The following is a 22,544-nucleotide window of genomic DNA, read 5'->3' as shown; positions in this document are numbered from 1 at the left end:
CGAGCTCCTGGAGGACTCGTGGACAACCTCCTCATCGTCTCTGGCCTTAGCATCGGCCATTCCTTTGGCTTTGCTCCTGGTGCCATCAGCCATTCTTGCAGACTTTTGGTCACTGACACAGAACTGACACCTGATGCCTCCACACACCTTACAGTATCTGCACTCTGACACTCTAGTGTTGAGCTAGTCTGAAGACCCCAGCAGCCACAGCTGCTGCAGGCAGTCTTTAGTGTCTGGGAGTATGGGTCTCACACTCACACACACTATTATCTCGATCCCACCGCTTGCCACCAATATGTCACAAACCACCGGGGGGTCACTCAGAAATCCCCCGCGCTGGCTACCAGTACGTCACAATCGGGGGGTAACAAGTGGGGGTCACCCCTACTTTATACCTCCCGACCGACAGACAGAGCACGTGACGCGCTCTCTAGCGCCCCTCTTATAGTCAGGCCAATTATGGAATTGCCCGACAATAAGCAAGGAGGCCGCTATACTACTTATGCCGATTATTGAAGGGTCCCCGGTGAGAGTAGGGTATATATTCCCCCGACCTCCGCGGGCGGAATATATAATATCTTCCCGGATCTCACTGGCCTCCCCACAATAATCCTTGGCACAACTCGCTGCCACCAACCGCTTCACGGTAACTATTAGCCGAACACACAGACGTGGGATTCAAGATCGAGATAACAGAACAGCCCAAGATTAATTATATAATTTAATCGCCTAAGGCACACTAGAAACTACAATATATACAATAGGGAATCTACAGAATATACATATGTCAGAGTACAGTTACAGATAAAGCATGGGTTACAAACAGGTATACAATTACATCAGTTACCTTGTGCGTCTGGCCACAGGGGGGCGCTGTAGACCAGGTTTCCAGGAACTCTCTCACAGGTCTGTCCCAACCAGGCCCCCGAGCAGAAGAACCCTGGAAAATGGCCGAAGTAGGGTTATCAACCTGGGCAGATCCAGGTCCCCTCCTACCTTAGTGACCTCACAGGGAAGCACTGCCACTCCCCCTGCATGGATCAGAATTATCCAGCAAAGGGGATTTTGGCTATAACTTTGCCTGGGAGCGTCGTAGGCAGACGCCAATGCTCTCATTGTGACAGTTATGAATTTAGCTACAGAACGAGGGGACTCATGACCTGTCTGCCAGTTCCCCATTGGCTGATATCACGCCTGGGGCATTTCCCAATGTCCTGTTCCCATAAAAAGGGGGTGCCGGCATCGTCCACATGCGGAGACACCATTTTTATGGTTGCCATATTTATCGGAAATATGGCTTGCGAGATATGAACCATTTTTTACTGGAGTCGTTCTGTCTGGCTATTTCCATAGCCTTGCTAACTAGCTAGCAGCTCCTACTACAGGGTGACGGCAGGGAGTCATCCTGTGTCCATTGTCCTAAAGCCACCTAATTTCCATATCACAGGACATGGCCATGGATTTGTTGCTAAACCAGTTGTGTGAAGGGAAGGGGGTAGTGACACCAGGAGAGGGCTTCCTGACATGACTTGAATGTCATGATTTATCGTCATATCTCCGGATTTACCTCACAGTGAGTGCATATGTGGGAAGATGGAGCTGCAGGGTGAGTGCATATGTGGGAACATGGAGCTGCAGGGTGAGTGCATATGTGGGAACATGGAGCTGCAGGGTGAGTGCATATGTGGGAACATGGAGCTGCAGGGTGAGTGGCATATGTGGGAACATGGAGCTGCAGGGTGAGTGCATATGAGGGAAGATGGAGCTGCAGGGTGAGTGCATATGTGGGAACATGGAGCTGCAGGGTGAGTGGCATATGTGGGAACATGGAGCTGCAGGGTGAGTGCATATGTGGGAACATGGAGCTGCAGGGTGAGTGCATATGTGGGAACATGGAGCTGCAGGGTGAGTGCATATGTGGGAACATGGAGCTGCAGGGTGAGTGCATATGTGGGAACATGGAGCTGCAAGGTGAGTGCATATGTGGGAACATGGAGCTGCAGGGTGAGTGCATATGTGGGAACATGGAGCTGCAGGGTGAGTGCATATGAGGGAAGATGGAGCTGCAGGGTGAGTGCATATGTGGGAACATGGAGCTGCAGGGTGAGTGGCATATGTGGGAACATGGAGCTGCAGGGTGAGTGCATATGTGGGAACATGGAGCTGCAGGGTGAGTGCATATGTGGGAACATGGAGCTGCAGGGTGAGTGCATATGTGGGAAGATGGAGCTGCAGGGTGAGTGCATATGTGGGAAGATGGAGTTGCAGGGTGAGTGCATATGTGGGAAGATGGAGCTGCAGGGTGAGTGGCATATGTGGGAACATGGAGCTGCAGGGTGAGTGGCATATGTGGGAACATGGAGCTGCAGGGTGAGTGCATATGTGGGAACATGGAGCTGCAGGGTGAGTGGCATATGTGGGAACATGGAGCTGCAGGGTGAGTGGCATATGTGGGAACATGGAGCTGCAGGGTGACTGGCATATGTGGGAACATGGAGCTGCAGGGTGAGTGGCATATGTGGGAACATGGAGTTGCAGGGTGAGTGGCATATGAGGGAACATGGAGCTGCAGGGTGAGTGGCATATGTGGGAACATGGAGCTGCAGGGTGAGTGCATATGTGGGAACATGGAGCTGCAGGGTCAGTGGCATATGTGGGAACATGGAGCTGCAGGGTGAGTGGCATATGTGGGAACATGGAGCTGCAGGGTGAGTGGCATATGTGGGAACATGGAGTTGCAGGGTGAGTGCATATGTGGGAACATGGAGCTGCAGGGTGAGTGGCATATGTGGGAAAATGGAGCTGCAGGGTGAGTGGCATATGTGGGAACATGGAGCTGCAGGGTGAGTGGCATATGTGGGAACATGGAGCTGCAGGGTGAGTGGCATATGTGGGAACATGGAGCTGCAGGGTGAGTGGCATATGTGGGAACATGGAGCTGCAGGGTGAGTGGCATATGTGGGAACATGGAGCTGCAGGGTGAGTGGCATATGTGGGAACATGGAGCTGCAGGGTGAGTGGCATATGTGGGAACATGGAGCTGCAGGGTGAGTGGCATATGTGGGAACATGGAGCTGCAGGGTGAGTGGCATATGTGGGAACATGGAGCTGCAGGGTGAGTGGCATATGTGGGAACATGGAGCTGCAGGGTGAGTGGCATATGTGGGAACATGGAGCTGCAGGGTGAGTGGCATATGTGGGAACATGGAGCTGCAGGGTGAGTGGCATATGTGGGAACATGGAGCTGCAGGGTGAGTGGCATATGTGGGAACATGGAGCTGCAGGGTGAGTGGCATATGTGGGAACATGGAGCTGCAGGGTGAGTGCATATGTGGGAACATGGAGCTGCAGGGTGAGTGCATATGTGGGAAGATGGAGTTGCAGGGTGAGTGCATATGAGTGAAGATGGAGTTGCAGGGTGAGTGCATATGAGGGAAGATGGAGCTGCAGGGTGAGTGGCATATGAGGGAAGATGGAGTTGCAGGGTGAGTGGCATATGTGGGAAGATGGAGTTGCAGGGTGAGTGGCATATGAGGGAAGATGGAGTTGCAGGGTGAGTGGCATATGTGGGAAGATGGAGTTGCAGGGTGAGTGCATATGAGGGAAGATGGAGTTGCAGGGTGAGTGCATATGAGGGAAGATGGAGTTGCAGGGTGAGTGGCATATGAGGGAAGATGGAGTTGCAGGGTGACTGGCATATGAGGGAAGATGGAGTTGCAGGGTGACTGGCATATGAGGGAAGATGGAGTTGCAGGGTGACTGGCATATGAGTGAAGATGGAGTTGCAGGGTGAGTGGCATATGAGGGAAGATGGAGTTGCAGGGTGAGTGGCATATGTGGGAAGATGGAGTTGCAGGGTGAGTGGCATATGTGGGAAGATGGAGTTGCAGGGTGAGTGCATATGAGGGAAGATGGAGTTGCAGGGTAAGTGGCATATGAGGGAAGATGGAGTTGCAGGGTGAGTGGCATATGTGGGAAGATGGAGTTGCAGGGTGAGTGGCATATGAGAGCTGCAGACTGACAGAAGGTCAGTTGTAGTATATTACAGGTGTACTATATGGGGGTGTACTATATTACAGGTGTAGTATATGGGGTGTAGTGATGTAGTATATTGCAGGTGTAGTATATAGGGGTGTAATGATGTAGTATATCGGAGGTGTATTTTATAGTGGTATAGTATAATACAAGTGTATATGGGGGTGTAGTATATTACAGGTATATGGAGGGAGTGTAGTATAATACAGGTGTATATGGGGGGTGTAGTATAATACAGGTGTAGTATATAGGGGTGTAGTGGTGTAGTTTATTACAGGTGTAGTATATGGAGGGGGTGTAGTGATGTAATATATTGGGTAGAACTGAGGTAATTATATTAGTCCGGCCCTCTAAACCAATCCCAATTTCTCATGCGGCCCCATGGGAAAATTAATTGCCCACCCCTGCTCTAAGGCTAGGTTCACATTTCCGTTGTTTTAAATTCGTCAGGTTCGTCAGCAACGGATCAGTTGTTTTTTAGATGTCAACTGACGCAACGGATGTGTTTTTCACAGGATTCCTTTTACAGGAATCCTGTGAAAAAACTGATCCGTCGCGTCCGTTACATCCGCTATGCGTCCGTTTTTTGACGGATCATTCATGATCCATTTCTGTTTGGGACAGCCCAGTGGGTGTGCCAAACATGCTAGGCATGTTCAGTAGAGCATGACGGAATCCAGCACTGGATTCCGTTGTAAGACGGATTACGACGGAATCCAGCACCATAGACATCCATTACAAGCTTGATGGATGGCGACGGATTCCTGCGCGGCGCGTTAATTTTGACGGCCAGAAAAACGTTACATTCTGCATTGCTCCCGCCCGGCGGTCAGTCAAAAAACTACTGACCGCGACGCAGCAGATGCAACGCAAGGTCATCAGTCGCAATCTGCCACTAATACAAGTCTATGGGACACAACGGAATCCGCTAAATGGATGCCGTTGTTTACCAGAGCCGCAGATTGTGACTGATACATTTTAACGGAAATGTGAACCTAGCCTTACTGGGGGAGATCAGATATAAAAAAATGGGTTTAAATATTGAAATTTCACGCAAAGGTTTTTTATGACCTTATGGGGTACACATTTTGTGTAATAAAGCTATGTATGCATAAATAAATAAGCAGGGGAAAAAATATTAAAAAAAAGATGCTGTCAGTACGAATATCTGTTACTAGCCTCAAATCTTCTTGAAATAAAAATATGTGTTCGATAGATAAAAATAATTGGTGAACAAAACTTAAAATGTGGTTTAGTGTCTCTTTATGTTCATAACAAATTGTGATAAATTGAGACTTTTTTTCCTTCTTTAAACTAATATATTCCCATATAGGCAAAAAAAACTAAAATAATCTAAAATAACATAAAAATTAAGCCCAAATATTTGCCTGGTCTCCTTGAAATAAAGGTTATTGCTAATGTAGTGGGTTTTTTTTGTTTCTTAGGCAATCTTCTAAGACTGTCAGCAGTCATGAGCAGGAGGTCAGTCGGTTATGTCAACAAATGGATGAGATCAGTGAAGAATTGTCTCAAATAGGAAGGGAAAAGGAGACTGTAGTTCAGGAAAACTTGGCTATTCACGATGAACTATCCAAGAACAAGGTTGAGTTACAGGTAATATTCATGTTCGTCATCAGCAAGCCAAGACTTTCTGCTTCTAAATTTAAATAAAAACCGTAAAAGAGCAATTCATCAAAGTTTTTACCCCAGAATATTGGCAGAATGGGCAGAGTTTGGGAGGAGCCGTCGTGGGACAGAGTGTGGCTATGTCCACAGGTCAAATTCAGCCAAAATGTCGCCATCTTTTACGCCAGAAATTCTACTCTAACTTTAGTCATTGGCTGTAGTGGCATTTCTGGCTAGGAGCACTCCACAGAGAAAATGCGCTGGGTTCATTAAATAGTGAGCTCGTCTTAATAAATTCGGCATATTGTACTTCATTAAGGCTGGCTAGTGTAACACCAATCTTCAAGGGAACCCGTCACCACTTTTTTGGCCTATAAGCTGCGGCCACCACCACCGGGCTCTTATATACAGCATTCTAACATGCTGTATATAAGAACCCAGGCCGCTGTGAGAACATAAAAAACACTTTATAATACTTACCTGACAGTCGCGCGGTTGGCCATATGGGCATCTCCGTTGTCCTGTGCCGGCGCCTCCTCTTTCGGCCATCTTCATCCTCTTTCTGAAGCCTGGGTGCATGACGCGTCTACGTCATACACACTCGCCGGTCCTGCGCAGGCGCACTACAATACTTTGATCTGTCCTCCTCAAGGCAGATCAAAGTGCGCCTGCTGAGGACCTTAATGCCAGCAAGTGTGTAAGACGTCGGACCTGTCATGCACCGCGGCTAGAGAAGGAGAACAAAGATGGCCAAAAGAGGCGGCGCCAACACCGGACAACGGAGACGCTCATATGGCTAACCGCGCGACCGTTAGGTAAGTATTATAAAGTGTTTTTTATGTCCTCACAGCGGCCTGGGCTCTTTTATACAGCATGTTAGAATGCTGTATATAAGAGCCCGGTGGTGGCCACAGCTTATAGGCCAAAAAAGTGGTGACAGGTTCCCTTTAATGAATTGGCAAGATAAAGATAACGATTTCACCGTAGATGAACAATTACATGAGGTTTGGGCCCATGCCACTAAATGGTCCTGCCCAACCCATGTATTGTAAAATAAAAAAAATCTTCAATGGTTTATTAAAAAACATTTAAAAGAGTATAACAAATCCGTAAAATGTATTTTCCTATGGATTTTACTATACTCTTTTTAAATATTTTTTACAGTACACTTGTTGAGCTGGACCATTTCTTCCTTTTGGATCTTAATAAATCATTCCCTTAAGTTTTTTTCTATTTTACTCACTATTAATTCCACAGCGCTTTACAGATGTGGTCATCACTGTCCCCATTGGGGCTCACAATCTAAATTCCCGATCAGTACGTCTTGGGAGGAAACCCATGCAAACATGGGGAGAACATATAAACTCCTTGCAGATGTTGTTCTTGACCCAGGACCCCAACGCTACATGACTATAGTGCTAACCACTGAGCCACTGTGATGCCCGTTTCTTTAATATTCAATTTGACCATGTCAACAGTATGACATATCAGTTTTGATATTGTTTAGGTATGGGGGACTCACTATTGGGACACCCATTGTTCCGGAAAGTGTGCCTGTTCTGTCTTCTGTAGCAGAGAATTAGCTGTGTATGCAAACTGTTGTGAAGATATAAAAGTATAAATCACTTTGTTTTCTCATTCTAAACATATAGCTGCTGGGGACTGAGCCACGCTGTGTACTAATCATACAGGCGGGTCCCCAATGTCTTCTCCCCACCCACTGACAGTGACTGACAGGTTTCTGTATATACGCACACATATTCAGAGAACTGTCATTCAGTGTCAGCGGGTGGGGAGAAGCCGTCGGGGACCCGCCTGTATGATTAGTGCACAGCGCGGCTCAGTCCCCGGACGCTATTAAAAGTATCTTTTTTTTCTAAAACGCCGCAGTGTCGCAGGGTCAAACATACCTGGCTGTGACCCTACATCCAGTGGTGGTTTGGACTGCATATATCAGCTAATAGGTTCAATGTAAAGTGCAATTTATCAAAATATAAAATTATATAACTCATATGGTAAACTCCACAAAGAAAAGAAAAAATAAAAGCAAAATGCTAATATTTCCATTTTACAATCACTCCACCTGCACAAGAAATACAATAAAAAGTGTGCAAAATGTTAAATGTACCCCAAAATAGTTTTAATAAAAATGTCGTCTCATCACATGTAAAAAAAATGGAGACACAAACTAATTTTTCAAACTACTGAAGTATAAAATAAAACCTTTTAAGATGAATATCGAAGTAATCATACTTACTTGGACGTGAACTCAACTGCTTCTTTTTTTGTGCCATAGATAAAGAGTGAACATGAACACAAATCTTTGTAATGTATTGTTTGATTCTGTATTTAGACATTAACCCATAAGCTCAAAGATTTCCAAAGTGAACTTCAGGATCTGAAGCTAAAACTTCAAGGTGCTAAAACAGATGTCACACGACTTGAAAATTCTGTGGCTTCCAAAGTAAGTTGGAAATTAATTCTAGACCATTGGCGATCTACATAGCTATATATACATTTAAAGGGAACCAGATATGTTTTCCCTTAAAGGGAGTTTATCACCAGGTTTTTGCCACCTTATCTGAAAGCAGCATAATGTAGAGACAGAGACCCTGATTCTAGTTGTGTGTGGGCTGCTTAATGTGGTTTTGATAAAATCACTGTTTAATAAGTAGTAGATTATCATTAAAGGACTCACAGGTAGTCCAGCATATTCATGAGCTCTGTATAACTGCTAGATATGCAGCAGAGAAAACATTGATGTTATCAAAATGACAGCAAACAGCTCAGGAAGTGACACATCGCTGGAATCAGGGTCTCTGTCTCTACATTATGCTACTCTCAGATGAGGTAGAAAAACCTAGTGACAGATTCCCCTTAAAACACTCGAGTTACAAGATCTGGTGGTCCAAACTCTGATTAATGCTTTTTCTTGTTTGGCCATCATGAATCGACTAACAGGTTCCCTTTAAAGATTTTCTATATTGCTCCTGGGACTTTATAATGGGTATATAAGGCTGGATGTGAAAAAGGCTGTATCATAATTTTATATATGTTATATAGACAAAGAAGAAAGAGGGGGGCGATACAGCTCACCAGCTTAGTAGCTTACATATTGGAGGGTCTTGAGCAATGGTCTCAGTATTAAGTGCACAAAAACTCCAGGACTATGGAGTAGTAGTAATGGATATGAAAAATGATACAATTGTTTCACCTGATGTAAAAATGTAATTCCTGTATTGAATCATTATTAAAAACACTTGTAGCCATGCACCTATCAATCAAGTCTAACACTACATTTTAGAGAAAGATACAAGTATGCCTGGCTGTAATAATGCAGCCAGGATCTGATTTGTGCTACCCGCAGTTTGGGCAGCATGAATCAGATGACAGGATCACTTTAACCAGATAAAGGAACTGTGTTAGCAGGTTTTTGGTATATAATCTGAAGACCGCATGCTGTAAGAGTTAACACAAACAATTCAGCCCTGCATCTCTTATCATAAAATGTGTTTTTGGCTACCTGGAATGTTAGCTTAAGCTTCCTAGCTTTATCATTAAGGCCCCGTCACACTAAGCAACATCGCTAGCAACATCGCTGCTAACGAACAACTTTTGTGACGTTGCTAGCGATGTTGCTGTGTGTGACATCCAGCAACAACCTGGCCCCTGCTGTGAGGTCGTTGGTTGTTGCTGAATGTCCTGGGCCATTTTTTAGTTGTTGCTGTCCCGCTGTGCAGCACAGATCGCTGTGTGTGACAGCGAGACAGCAACAACTAAATGTGCAGGCAGCAGGGAGCCGGCTTCTGCGGAGGCTGGTAACCAATGTAAACATCGGGTAACCAAGAAGCCCTGTCCTTGGTTACCCGATATTTACCTTTGTTACCAGCCTCCTCCGCTCTCACTGTCAGTGCCGGCTCCTGCTCTGTGCACATGTAGCTGCAGCACACATCGGGTTAATTAACCCGATGTGTGCTGTAACTAGGAGAGCAAGGAGCCAGCGCTAAGCATTGTGCGCTGCTCCCTGCTCTGTGCACATTTAGCTGCAGCACACATCGGGTAATTAACCCGATGTGTGCTGTAACTAGGAGAGCAAGGAGCCAGCGCTAAGCATTGTGCGCTGCTCCCTGCTCTGTGCACATTTAGCTGCAGCACACATCGGGTAATTAACCCGATGTGTGCTGTAACTAGGAGAGCAGGGAGCCAGCGCTCAGTGTGCGCTGCTCCCTGCTCTCTGCACGTGTAGCTCCGTGCGGTGGTAACCAAGGTAAATATCGGGTTGGTTACCCGATATTTACCTTAGTTACCAAGCACAGCATCTTCCACACGGTGCTGGGGGCTGGTCACTGGTTGCTGGTGAGCTCACCAGCAACTTGTGTAGCGACGCTCCAGCGATCCCTGCCAGGTCAGGTTGCTGGTGGGATCGCTGGAGCGTCGCAGTGTGACATCTCACCAGCAACCTCCTAGCAACTTACCAGCGATCCCTATCGTTGTTGGGATCGCTGGTAAGTTGCTTAGTGTGACTGGACCTTTAGTCAAACCCAGCAGCGTTTACGCTCAAGTCCGACTCCACACCCCTTAGCAGCTTCTGTCTATGGAAATTTACACTGAAAGCCTGGTGTGAACGGGAGCCGCTGTATTTGCTCTGCTACATGCTAAATGTAAAATCTTTGATTCTGTCAGAACAGCTGCAGCCAGTAATTTAAGTGATACATCATTGAAATCAGAGCCTATTTGCCTACATTATGCTGCTCTCAGATGAGGCAGCAAAAACCTACTGACAGATTCCCTTTAATTTGTGATATGAAAGTTTCCTATTGTTGATTGCCTACTCACTCATTTTAAAATGATTTCTCCTTTAACAGGAAAAAGAAAATCGAGACCTTCTTGAAAATTATCGCAAATCCTCATCCAGGGCAGATATTTGGGAAGATAAATTTCACCAACTGGAGACGGAACTTAACTCTATAAAGATGGACCTTATTGGTGCAGAATCAGAACGCCGAAGACTTAAAGAGAGAGCTGATGTCTTACAATTAGAGTCTGACAAAGTAAGATACTATATAAAGATTATGTTACTGGGATGACAAAAGTTTCAAAAAGTTGGCAGAGCTGCCTGGGACAGGTCGAAATAAGCAAAAGTTGCAAAATGTTGCATAACTATAAATTACACAAACATTTTGGGACATTTCAAACAGTTTTATGATGTACTGAAAACTGTTTGGAGAATCAGGACCTTACTACAGGTTTGCCAACTTGATTTTTGTAAAAAAAATTAAAAACGTATTCAAAAATACTAGACAGACAACAATGTTTATGGACACACTGGAAAACCCTAATAAATCATTAAGATTTTAACTAGGAATGTTCGAATACCTCAAAAATTTGCGAATATTCGATGTGCAATGTAGGTCTATGGGAAACCCGAATAACAACTATTCGGAACTATTCAGGCTTCTCATAGACTTAAACTGCGCATCAAATATTCGCATAGTGGCGAGTTATTCGTCGAATATTCGCAAAGCTGAATATTTGAGGCATTCGATCATCCCTAATTTTAACTTTTTAAGGACCTTGACATTTTTCAGTTTTGAGCTTTAGATTTTTCCTCCCCTTGTTCCAAGAACCATAACCTTTTTATTTTTCTGTAAATATAGCCATATAAGGACTTGTTTTTTGAGGGTCGAATTGTAGTTGTGAGAGGCACCAGTCATTTTACCATATAATGTGCTGAAAATTCCAAAAAGGGGGAATTGTGAAAAAACACAATTCTGACATTGTTTTTTGGTACAGCAGACTTCAATGGTAAAATAGCTGCTAGGAAACCACTGCTAAGGACAGGCAACAAGCAGAAAAAACTTGTTTGGACTAAAGAACACAAGGAATGGACATTAGCCCAATAGAAATCTGTGCTTTGGTCTGATGAGTCCAAATTTGAGATCTTTGGATCCAACCACCGTGTCTTTGTAGAAAAGGTGAATGGATGGACTCTACATGCCTGGTTCCCACCGTGAAGCACCGTGAAGCATCCTCCATGCTAGAGGTGTGATGGTGTGGGGGTGCTTTGCTGGTGACACTGTTGGGGATTTATTCAAAATTGAAGGCATACTAAACCAGCATGGCTACCACAGCATCTTGCAGCGGCATGCTATTCCATCCGGTTTGCGTTTAGTTGGACCATCATTTATTTTTCAACAGGACAATGACCCCAAACACATCTCCAGGCTGTGTAAGGGCTATTTGACTAAGAAGGAGAGTGATGGGGTGCTACGCCAGATGACCTGGTCTCCACAGTCACCAGACCTAAACCCAATCGAGATGGTTTGGGGTGAGCTGGACCGCAGAGTGAAGGCAAAAGGGCCAACAAGTGCTAAGCATTTCTGGGAACTCCTTCAAGACTGTTGGAAAACCATTTCCGGTGGCTACCTCTTGAAGCTCATCAAGAGAATGCCAAGTGTGTGCAAAGCAGTAATCAAAGCAAAAGGTGGCTACTTTGAAGAACCTAGAATATAAGACTTATTTTCAGTTGTTTCACACTTTAAGTATTTTACTCCACATGTTTTCATTCATAGTTTTGATGTTTTCAATGTGAATCTACAATTTTTAGCATCCTGAAGATAAAGAAAACTCTTTGAATGAGAAAGAAGATGTGTCCAAACTTTTTGTCTGTACTGTGTATATATATCTATTGTGAGACAGAGGATATAGCTCAGCTGGGATCTTTGCTTTGGTCCAAGCAAGTGGCTATGGATTCACAGATGACAGCGGCAGACTGGCAGGTTCCACACAGATACGGCCACTGCCGTGTTTATTGTGTACACTTATCTCTCAGTGTTACACATGCAAAAACAGGAAAATAAATGTCTAAGGCCATCTGGCCACTAACTAACAACAGAATGCTAACTACAAAATAAACCTATGTAACAAACAAAACAGTATTTTCTTACTGTGTCGGTTCCTCAGCACAGCAAGCGGAGGTATTGCGCCTCAGCACCAGCAGCCATGAGCCTGGACTGCTCTCCTCAGCAGGCTCCTTGTTCTGAGTGCCTCCTGATTATTTCAGCTGATCCAGTGAGGAATCAAAACCTGGATTGAATGTGGAGAAGGGAGCAACCAGTCCCACTGCCATTCCCACTGATTGCTCCAGGAAAAACCGAGCCCAAAATTACACTGAAATAAACAGGCTTCAGTGACTAACTTATTGCTGAGCCAGATATAACTTTCCCAGCCTTTCCCAGTCCATTTGCATGGGCTGACTGCTCCACAGTCAGTAAATGGAGGCATATAAAATGAACCGAGGGGAAACATACCTGTTCTCAAGTACTTCTCCCCTCGGCATCTCACAATATATATGTATATGTATTTATTTTTTTTCCCATTACAAATGTATAAGGTTAAACATTTAGGAGCAATTTTCCTTTTTTTTTCTACAGAATTTACAAAACCTATTTTTATTAAGGACCACTTGACATTTGAAGTGGCTTTTAGGGGCCAATACATACCACAAAGTGACCACATTATAAAAACTGCACCCCTGAAGATGTGCAAAACCTCTTTTACAAAGTTTGTTAATTCTTTAAGTGATTCAGGGGAATTAAAACAAAGTGGAAATCATATATGAAAAATTAGTTATTTTCCACAAAAATGTTACTTTAGCCCCAAATTTTTCATTTTCACAAGGGTAACAGGAGAAAATGGACCATGCAATTTGTTCTACAATTTCTCATGAATATGAAGAAATCCCATATGTGGTTTGGAACTACTGGTTGGGCACAAGGAAGGAGGGAAGGAGCACTATTTGAATTTTGGAATGCAATTTTTGCTGGAACATTTAGTGGATCCAAAAGGTGATTTACAGAATTTTAGAACTTTGGGTCATGATGAAGAAAGATTATATCTTTTGCTCAAAAATGTAAAAGAAATGTGACTTAAAAAAATTGCAAATGATGAATCGGCACCAATATGTTTTCTAAATGTCGGTGCCCAAGCACTCGTATGTCTGAACTCTTCTTGGGTGTTTGCATATTACTTGCATGCAACTGCAGCAGTAAAGTATTTGCATGTGAGGCTAATTGGCCCTGTAACCATAGCCATAAATGACAGATCTAAATCTACAACTTATATACTTACAGCTTCTAATGCATCTGCCCTTTTGCTATTTGATTTCAGCATATTACGTCAGAGCAGTCTTATAAATCTCAGATAAGTTCTTTGACCAAATCCGTTACAAGGATGGAAGAAGAGCTGCAGCAGGTTAGAGCAGAGAAGTCGTCGGCCCTCAGTGACCTGGCATCTACAAGGGAACTTTGCGTTAAACTGGATTCTGGGAAAGAAATGATAAACCGCCAACTCAGTGCCAAAGCACAAGATGCACAGATGGTATGTTGTGAGAAACATATTACCTGCTAATGTTATTTTCAATTATTTTAGAATTTTCATATGATGATCTGCAGTAATAAAAACAAAATTAGTAATCTTGCAATTTTCACATTAGCTACTGGGGCTATTTTAGACTCATATTTTTATTTTTTTAGTAAGAGCAGGCTCATTATCATCAGAGACAGGATTACAATGACAGGTAACACCTCTGTACACAGCTGGTAAGACATAATACACCAATCACAATCACAGCTCCCCCTGCTCTCCCTCCCTTCACAATGACCTTGGCACACACTCATTAGATGCCTTAGGGTACAGTTCAACTTGCGTATGACTCTTGCGAGTCTCGCATTGGTATCACTGAGCACGGCCGCACACTCTCCTGACAATCAGCAGGTCGGCTGCATGTATTTCCATGCAGCTAAGATGCTCATGTCTGGAGAGTGTGCGGACGTGCTGTGTGATACCGATGCGAGACTCGCAAGAGTCATACGTAAGTGGAACTCCAGCCTTAGAACTAAAGCAGGGTCTGAGTCAGTCTATTGCCCCTTCTGTATTTATGTATTTTCTGAAATAACAGGAAGTTTGAGCCATAAATAAATTATCTGAAACCTCACACATGGTTAGAAACCACTGTTTGGACACACGGGAGGGCTCGGAATGGAAGGAATGCCATTTGAATTTTGGAACAGAAATTTGGCTGAAATAGATTGTAGGCACCATGTTACCAAAGCAGGACCCCTAAGGTATATAAACAGCAGAAACCCCAACAACACTCCAACAACTTACCCCATTTTGGAACCTAGACCAATCAATTAATTCATCTATTGGTGTGTTCAGCATTTTGAACCCGTAGGTGCTTCATAGAACTTTTTAAATTGTGGAAGTGAAAACAAAAAAAAATTGCTACTAAAATGTTATTTTAGTCTCAAATTTATAAATTTCACAATGGATAATAGGAAAAAATGTATCCCATAATTTGTTAGGAAATTTCTCCTGAACAGAAACGTGATTTAAACAATAGTCCATTCCCTGATGACACATTCCCTTTAAGGAGTAATTCCCATCTTCATAGATGAGTATTACTGGATACTTGTAAAAATAAACACTTTTGCAGTTTGGTGTTTAATAACATGTTTAGCCGTTTATGAGACAATTTTCTTTTCTCTACAGCTCATTTCCTAGGACACCGACCACCACTTCTATCCAGCTTGTAAGCACTGCACTGAAGCTTGCTGGGATTAGCGGATAACAGTGTGCTCCCGTGATCCCAGGCAGCTTCAAAGCAATTCTTATAAGCACAATAGAAAAGAGCTTGGAAGCTCTGTGAATGTCTACCCACCTCTGCTAGACTACAGTAGTCTGTCACCTACGCTTGAGCTATATACAGAGGAAAACAAAGTGTAATCTTAAAAATGGCTAAGAATTGTAATAAACAGTAAATTGCAAAAGTACTTATTTTTTTCAAGCACTATCTAACAACAATCCTCTGAAGATGGGAATACCTCTTTAAAGATTCATAAAGAATCCATGATGACAATGGAACTGTGTCACATGCTCCAAAACATGATGTGATAGGTGGATTCTCTAAGCCATAAGTCTGGGTGAGCAGCATGGACCATAGGTGAAGATTTATATGCACACCTGTGCAGGGCAGATGGGTAAAAGCACCCCTTCTTTGAGCGTCTATAGGAGAATAATGCTTAGCATGAAATCTGTTGAGTAAGATTGGAGCATCAATATACTTTTTAGGGACCTAGCATCTCTCGTCAGGACTGTCTCTCATCCACTCTGTCAAGTAGAAGAGATTGCCACAAAGCTTCTTGCAGTCCAAAATTTGATTGCCCTCATACTCCATGTCCGGTCAGAGGCAGAAGGAGAAATTGCCATCTGACAGTAGGAGAGAATTTATTGAGGACCAGATGACCTATCAACGAGATATGAAAACATGAAGGCAAATTCAGACGAAAAGGGCTAGATAATTTCCTGAATAATCTGGAGTGGACCAAGAAACTTAGGAGCCAGCTTCTTATAACAAGCCTTTAATTTGATGTCTTTGGTACAAAGCCAAACTTTATCACAAGGAGAATTATTAGGAACGGCTCCACAGTGTTTATCAGCACTCCGGTATGGTCACTGCTGATGCCAAATTGATTTGTACCCAAGTCTAGATGTTAGAATTGTCCTGAGACGCTGTTTACAGCAGGAAATTGATACTGGTAGACTCCTTAATCAGATTTCCATGTATAGCCAACAAGCTTGTGACATTTAAAGGGAATCGCTCATGTAAAAAAAAAAACCCGCTGTTAACTTGCAGGTATGGGGTAAATCTGCAGATTAATAGAGTTTTAAAACTGCCTGGCTGCCACACAGAAAGCCTGGCTACCAGGAGGAAATTAACTTTGTTCCTCCCTGGAGACTGATTGACAGCCAGCTTAGCAGTGTATCAGTACAGAGCCAGCAAGCACTCAGTTACAGGCTGGGCTTACAGTCGCCACTCACTATGCACTAAGCGGAGACTGAAACTGCGCTGGCTGTGCCTCTCCCAAGGCTGCTGGGAGAAACAAAGTTAATTTCTTCCTGGCAGTGGAGCTCTCAGTGCAAGCGATGGGCAGTTTTACAATGCTATTATCCTGCAGATTAATCCCATATCTAGAAGTTAATAGCTTTTATTGACGGCGTTCTGCATACCTGCTGGAAATACCCGCTGAGGGTCGCAGGGGGACCTGGGAGCCATGCAGATGTCTGAGGTCTGGTAACTATGATTCTTCTGGAAGGTGAGGGGTCTGCTCTTTTGGGGGGTAAACTTACACCCAATTGTGTTTTCCCAAAAATAACACCTACCTGAAAATAAGCCCTAGCACTTTTTTGGACGCAAAAAACAATACAAGATAGTGTCTTATTTTTGGAAAATCACGGGTACGCACACAGCATCTGTGATTGGTTGCAGTCAGACATGCTGTCACACAGTGTGGGGGCGTGTCTGACTACAACCAATCAGAGATGCAGGGACTGCCGGCGGGTGGAGGAAGCAGTGCATATACATGAAGGATAATGAGCGGCCCCGGAAGTAGTATGAGTGGACATGGAAGCAGTGTTGCAGCTGTGTGAGGACTCGGTAAGTATAACAAACCTGCTTTCCCCTTTTTTCTTTATTTTTCCTTTATTTCTGTTAAATTACCCGAGTTGCCAGACCCTGATCATTACCTGGAGTTCCATAAGAGATCTGGGTCCAAGGTGGGTGCTTGGGTACTTTTGTACCCGCGCGAATTCGACTTTTACAGTCTGAGTCCGCCCCTCACTAATTACATGTTTTAGAATATGTTGCCAAACATAATAATACATGTGTTTCCTGCATAGCTAGAAAGTAACAGGTTGGGGCACATGTTTTAGCGACATAGTGTAGACAATTTTCTGTCAATCAGGAACAACTTCAGCATTTCAGAAATATTTTTTTCAATGTATAATTGGTGTAGCCTGGCTTTTTTTGTCCTGCTTTATTATAACTATGGTGTGTGTCAAGCATGTACATAGCATAGAAGCTGAACCGCAGTTGATATAGTGCCTTTACAGACAGGAGACTGATTCCAATTTGGAGTGTACCGATCACATGTTCTTCAATTTTAGCAATTAATCATGGTATAGGGACTCCCATTCTCAATAGTACCTGCTGATTACGAGTGTGAGTATCTAGCGGGACTACAATAGGGACTGATTTCTATCATTTCCCCCAGAACTTAAGGTACCTCATTGATGTAATGTTCTTTGCCATTTCCATTCTAAACATTAGTATTCTTACTATAGGGGTTTTATACTTAGTATAAGTGGATCTTAAATGTTTCCTCTGTTTCCATAAAAAATTGCATTATCACATAGTACTCATGCTGTCTGGTTCCAGTATCGGCTGTCCACCACTGTTTCAATCTGAGTGTTTTGGCTACCACTGTGATATCATGTCGACAGCTCACATCACCACTGCAAACCAATCACTAAGCTTAGCAGCTTGTGCCCGTTACATTTGCAGATAACTCAGTGATTGGCTGCAGCGGTAATATGAACTGTTGAAGTGACCAAAAGAGTTGCAACCAAAATGCCGAGACTGGAGCAGTGGGCGAAGAGCCATTGTTGAACCTGGGCAGAGGGATGAGTTCTGTCTGATTTTGTTACTTTACATTACAGGAAAGATTTGGCGTTCACTTTTCAAATTTTCGAAAATAATCAGCAATGTTCTGTAAAGTCAGATATCTCTTCTTTTTTGCATGTTCAGCTACAACAAGAAATGGAATCCTATCACTCAGAGATAGAACTCTTAAGGAAGCAGCTGGCCAGTGAAAGGATCGCTGTGAAGAACCTGGAAGCCCTTTTAGTATCAAATCAAGACAAAGAATTCCAGTCCCAAGTGCGGGTCCAGGAACTTGACTCAGAACTTCTGCTGCTTGGGGACAGGCTGATGTTAGCAGAGAGCAAACTGTAAGTAAATGATTGTAGCTGGTAAATCTGCAGTCGAGCTGATATTACTTAGTATCACTTTAAGCTATAGCAATTCTGCTAAAGACACCCTTAACGCATCAGTGTTTCCAGTATGTGTGGTGTCCCTTTTGACACGCATACTCCTTAACATCTGTGTTGATCTTAATAATAATAATAATAATAATAATTTTTATTTCTATAGCGCCAACATATTCCGCAGCACTTTACAATTCAGGAGGCTCATATACATATCATATACATAAACATACAAACAAGTAACAATTATATACAATATTTAAAGGGAAAAAAAGGCAACCCTGCTCGTGAGAGCTTACAATCTACAATGAGATGGGGGGAGGGGCAAGGTGCAAGTGCTTATTTACAATGACAATCCAGCCATCTCGAGGAAATGGGGGATAGATAATGGCTTCCTGGACCAGTTGGCCAGAGCCTTGAGATGCATTTGGGTGCCATGGAGTTTGACGTGGGGTTATGTTCAGAGAAGTTGTAGAGGGATTAGGTGAAATTAGTTTGGCTAGGGAGTGTGATAGGCCGCCCTAAAAAGATGCGATCTTCACACTTCCATGTTTTCACATGAACAGTGTATCTGTGAACCACACCTGAGTCTGTGTGATCCATACTGAGACATGTCCGTTTTTTACTGTCAGCACGGATGAAAAGAGTCAATATAAGTCTATGGGTCTGTGAAAATCACTTACAACACACAGATGGCATCCGTGTGACACCCATTTGCTGTCCATTTGGCACAGACCAGAATTAAATACATTCAATAAATTAAAGATGTTTACATGTTAAAGATGTGCAAAAATGATAGAAAGATAGATAGATAGTTAGGTAGGTAGATAGCCTTTCATATGGCACTAAAGGGTATTTAGACCTGGTTTAACCTAATAAATAACATTAAAAAAAACTATGTGTGGTCCCCTCTATTTTTGATAATCAACAGAGGTAAATTAGACAGCTGCGGGCTGATATTATCAGGCTGGGAAGATCCATAGTTATTGATCCTGGTCCGTTGGCAAATGGGGTAATGGTAGTTGGGGTTGAGGCAGCTGTGTAGTGTTTGCTAACACCAAGTCTTGGTGTTATGGTATTAATGTAGAGGTGTGGGCGGCACGGTGGCTCAGTGGTTAGCACTGCAGTCTTGCAGCGCTGGGGTCCTGGGTTCAAATCCCACCAAGGACACCATCTGCAAGGAGTTTGTATGTTCTCCCTGTGTTTGCGTGGGTTTCCTCCGGGTTCTCCAGTTTCCTCCCACACTCCAAAGACATACAGATAGGGACTCTAGATTGTGAGCCCCAATGGGGACAGTATTGCCAATGTATGTAAAGCGCTGTGGAATTAATAGCGCTATATAAATGAATAAAATTATTATTATTATTATCAGACACCCCCAATACTAACCCAGTAAGTAAAAAGAAAAAAAAACACAAAAATAGTTTATTTTTAAAATCACTCTCCAACACTTTATCTGGTTCACCCATTTATTTAAAAAAAAAAAAAGCCCAGGCAGGTCCGACATAGTTCAGGGAATCCAACATAGTGCAGGTCCAAAGTAGTCCAGCAGTTCCCACGATATTCCTCAATTACGTCGCTGAAAGGCTGGGAGCCTCAGAATGAGGGTCTATAGACTCTTAGCAGCAGCCACTCCTTGCTCACGCTGTGGTTCATGATTCCCGGTGACTGTGATGAGTGGTGACTTCAGTAACGTCACCGCTTATCACTGGGATGAGTGGTGATGTCAGAACATCACCGCTTATTACTGATCAGATGTTCCTGACGATACCACTCATCAGTGTTACCGGGACTCGTGGAGCACAGCGTGAATTGGGAGTGGCTTCTGCTCAAGGCCTATGGAGTCTTGTTTTGAGGCTCCATAACCTTTGACGTAATTGAGGAACGTCATGGACCTATGAACTTTGTTTTCTAATAAATTGGTGAATGAGGGACAGTGTCTAAACAGATATAGATGCAAAAAGACTACAATTAGAAGCCTAAGATAAAGAAAACACAATCTCAATTAGGGCAAATTTACATCTAGTAGCGTTAAATGACCTTTGATCGGCCACATGCAAACTGACCAACAGTCATGTAATAGCCGGTTTAGATAAGTTGTTTAGACAAGTTGACTCCACTTCTATGCACAAAAAATGAAAGTGAATATGATTATTCTGTGCCCATAGAACATTATGTTCTCATCAGCACATAATCAACCAGGAGGAGTTAAGTAGACTGATACAGTTTTGTAAGAGAAGATTCTTCATAGGCTATGTGCGCACAGTGCGTTTTTCGCGGCGTCTTTGCGCGTTTTTCGGGTGCGTTTTTGGCCTCAAAACTGCAGGACTTTGCTTCCCCAGCAAAGTCTATGAGTTTTCATTTTTGCTGTCCGCACACATCTGTTTTTTTTCAGCTGCGTTTTTGTGGTGCCACAAAAACGCAGCATGTCAATTATTCCCGCGTTTTTCACTGCGCTTTTCATCCATTGAGTGCAATGGGATGTTGAAAGACGCAATGAGAAACGCAAATAGCTGCGTTTTGGTGCGTTTCTAAAACCAAAAACGCAGCTATAAACGCAGGAGGTGGGTAGTAAAGTGACGTGTACAGGAAGAGGATTCCTTCTGTCAGTATATACAGAAGCGTGAATCCTCCCGGTACCGTCACCGCTGCTTCCACCTCCCGTCCTGTGCATGTATGCTGCCGTGCGGCGCCATGTCTGGGCGGGAGGTTGAAGCGACTGCGAAAACAAAAGTTAACAGTAGAAAAAAAAAAAAAAGTTATACTCACCTGTCTGCAGCCTCCCGGTGCCATGCCCGCTCCCAGATCCTCTCACGGTATCGCCACCCCCGCTCCGGCTGTGTGCAGACGGCCGGGACACCTCCGATGGATGCAGGACCTGGCGATGGATCACCTGATGCAGTCACCTGACGCATCAGGTGATCGTAAGTATCGCGGTGACGCGGGCACTCGGCCGGTATCAGCGGATGCGTCAGGAGACTTCATCCCTGATTACCGGCAGCTGCTGCAGCGATCGGACGGGATCAGACTCGCCTTCCAGCAAACCGATCAGATGATATTGGATCCGGATTGGACGGCGTGGGACCCTGACCCAGGATTACTGCGGAGGGGGGTTCTTTATTTCAATAAAGATGGAGTCACTAATTGTGTTGTGTTTTATTTCTAATAAAAATATTTTTCTGTGTGTTGTGTTTTTTTTTTATTTTTACTAGAAATTCATGGTGGCCATGTCTAATATTGGCGTGACGCCATGAATTTCGGGCTTAGGGCCAGCTATACAGCTAGCCCTAACCCCATTATTACCCAGCGAGCACCCGGCATCAGAGCAGCTGGAAGAGTTGGATACAGCGCCAGAAGATGGCGCTTCTATGAAAGCGCCATTTTCTGGGGTGGCTGCGGGACTGCAATTCACAGCGGGGGTGCCCAGAAAGCATGGGCACCCTGCACTGTGGATTCCAATCCCCAGCTGCCTAGTTGTACCCGGCTGGACTCAAAAATTGGGCGAAGCTCACGTCATTTTTTTAAAAAATTATTTCATGAAATTCATGAAATAATTTAAAAAAAAAGGGCTTCCCTATATTTTTGGTTCCCAGCCGGGTACAAATAGGCAGCTGGGGGTTGGGGGCAGCCCGTACCTGCCTGCTGTACCCGGCTAGCATACAAAAATATGGCGAAGCCCACGTCATTTTTTTTGTTTGGGGGGGGGCAAAGAAATCCTGCATACAGTCCTGGAAGGAGGATGCTGAGCCTTGTAGTTCGACAGCTGCTGTCTGCTCTCCTGCATACACTATTGGATGGAGGATGCTGAGCCTTGTAGGTCTGCTCCCCCTGACTCTCCCTCAAGCATACAGTCCTGGATGGAGCATGCTGAGCCTTGTAGTTCTGCAGCTGCTGTCTGCTCTCCTGCATACACTATTGGATGGAGTATGCTGAGCCTTGTAGTTCTGCAGCTGTCTGCTCTTCTGCATACACTAGTGGAGAATGAAGAACACATTGAA

General features: G+C 44.0%; 1 protein-coding gene across 3 annotated transcripts in view; it reads left to right on the top strand.

Annotated features, from left to right (window-relative positions):
- TSGA10 (testis specific 10) overlaps positions 1 to 22,544 on the top strand; it is a 115,499-nt gene that overhangs the window by 69,648 nt on the left and 23,307 nt on the right. For all 3 annotated transcript variants that reach the window (XM_075336401.1, XM_075336400.1, XM_075336399.1), the window contains exons 13-17: positions 5,481 to 5,649; positions 8,015 to 8,125; positions 10,527 to 10,712; positions 13,831 to 14,040; positions 18,308 to 18,510. In XM_075336401.1, the coding sequence (XP_075192516.1) occupies positions 5,481 to 5,649; positions 8,015 to 8,125; positions 10,527 to 10,712; positions 13,831 to 14,040; positions 18,308 to 18,510 (879 nt within the window). The remainder of the gene's footprint in view (positions 1 to 5,480; positions 5,650 to 8,014; positions 8,126 to 10,526; positions 10,713 to 13,830; positions 14,041 to 18,307; positions 18,511 to 22,544) is intronic.

Source organism: Anomaloglossus baeobatrachus, chromosome 2 (assembly GCF_048569485.1).
Source record: "Anomaloglossus baeobatrachus isolate aAnoBae1 chromosome 2, aAnoBae1.hap1, whole genome shotgun sequence".
NCBI classification, from domain to species: domain Eukaryota; kingdom Metazoa; phylum Chordata; class Amphibia; order Anura; family Aromobatidae; genus Anomaloglossus; species Anomaloglossus baeobatrachus.
The sequence above is the reverse complement of the archived record's forward strand: the minus strand, read 5'-3'. Positions and strand labels throughout refer to the sequence as shown.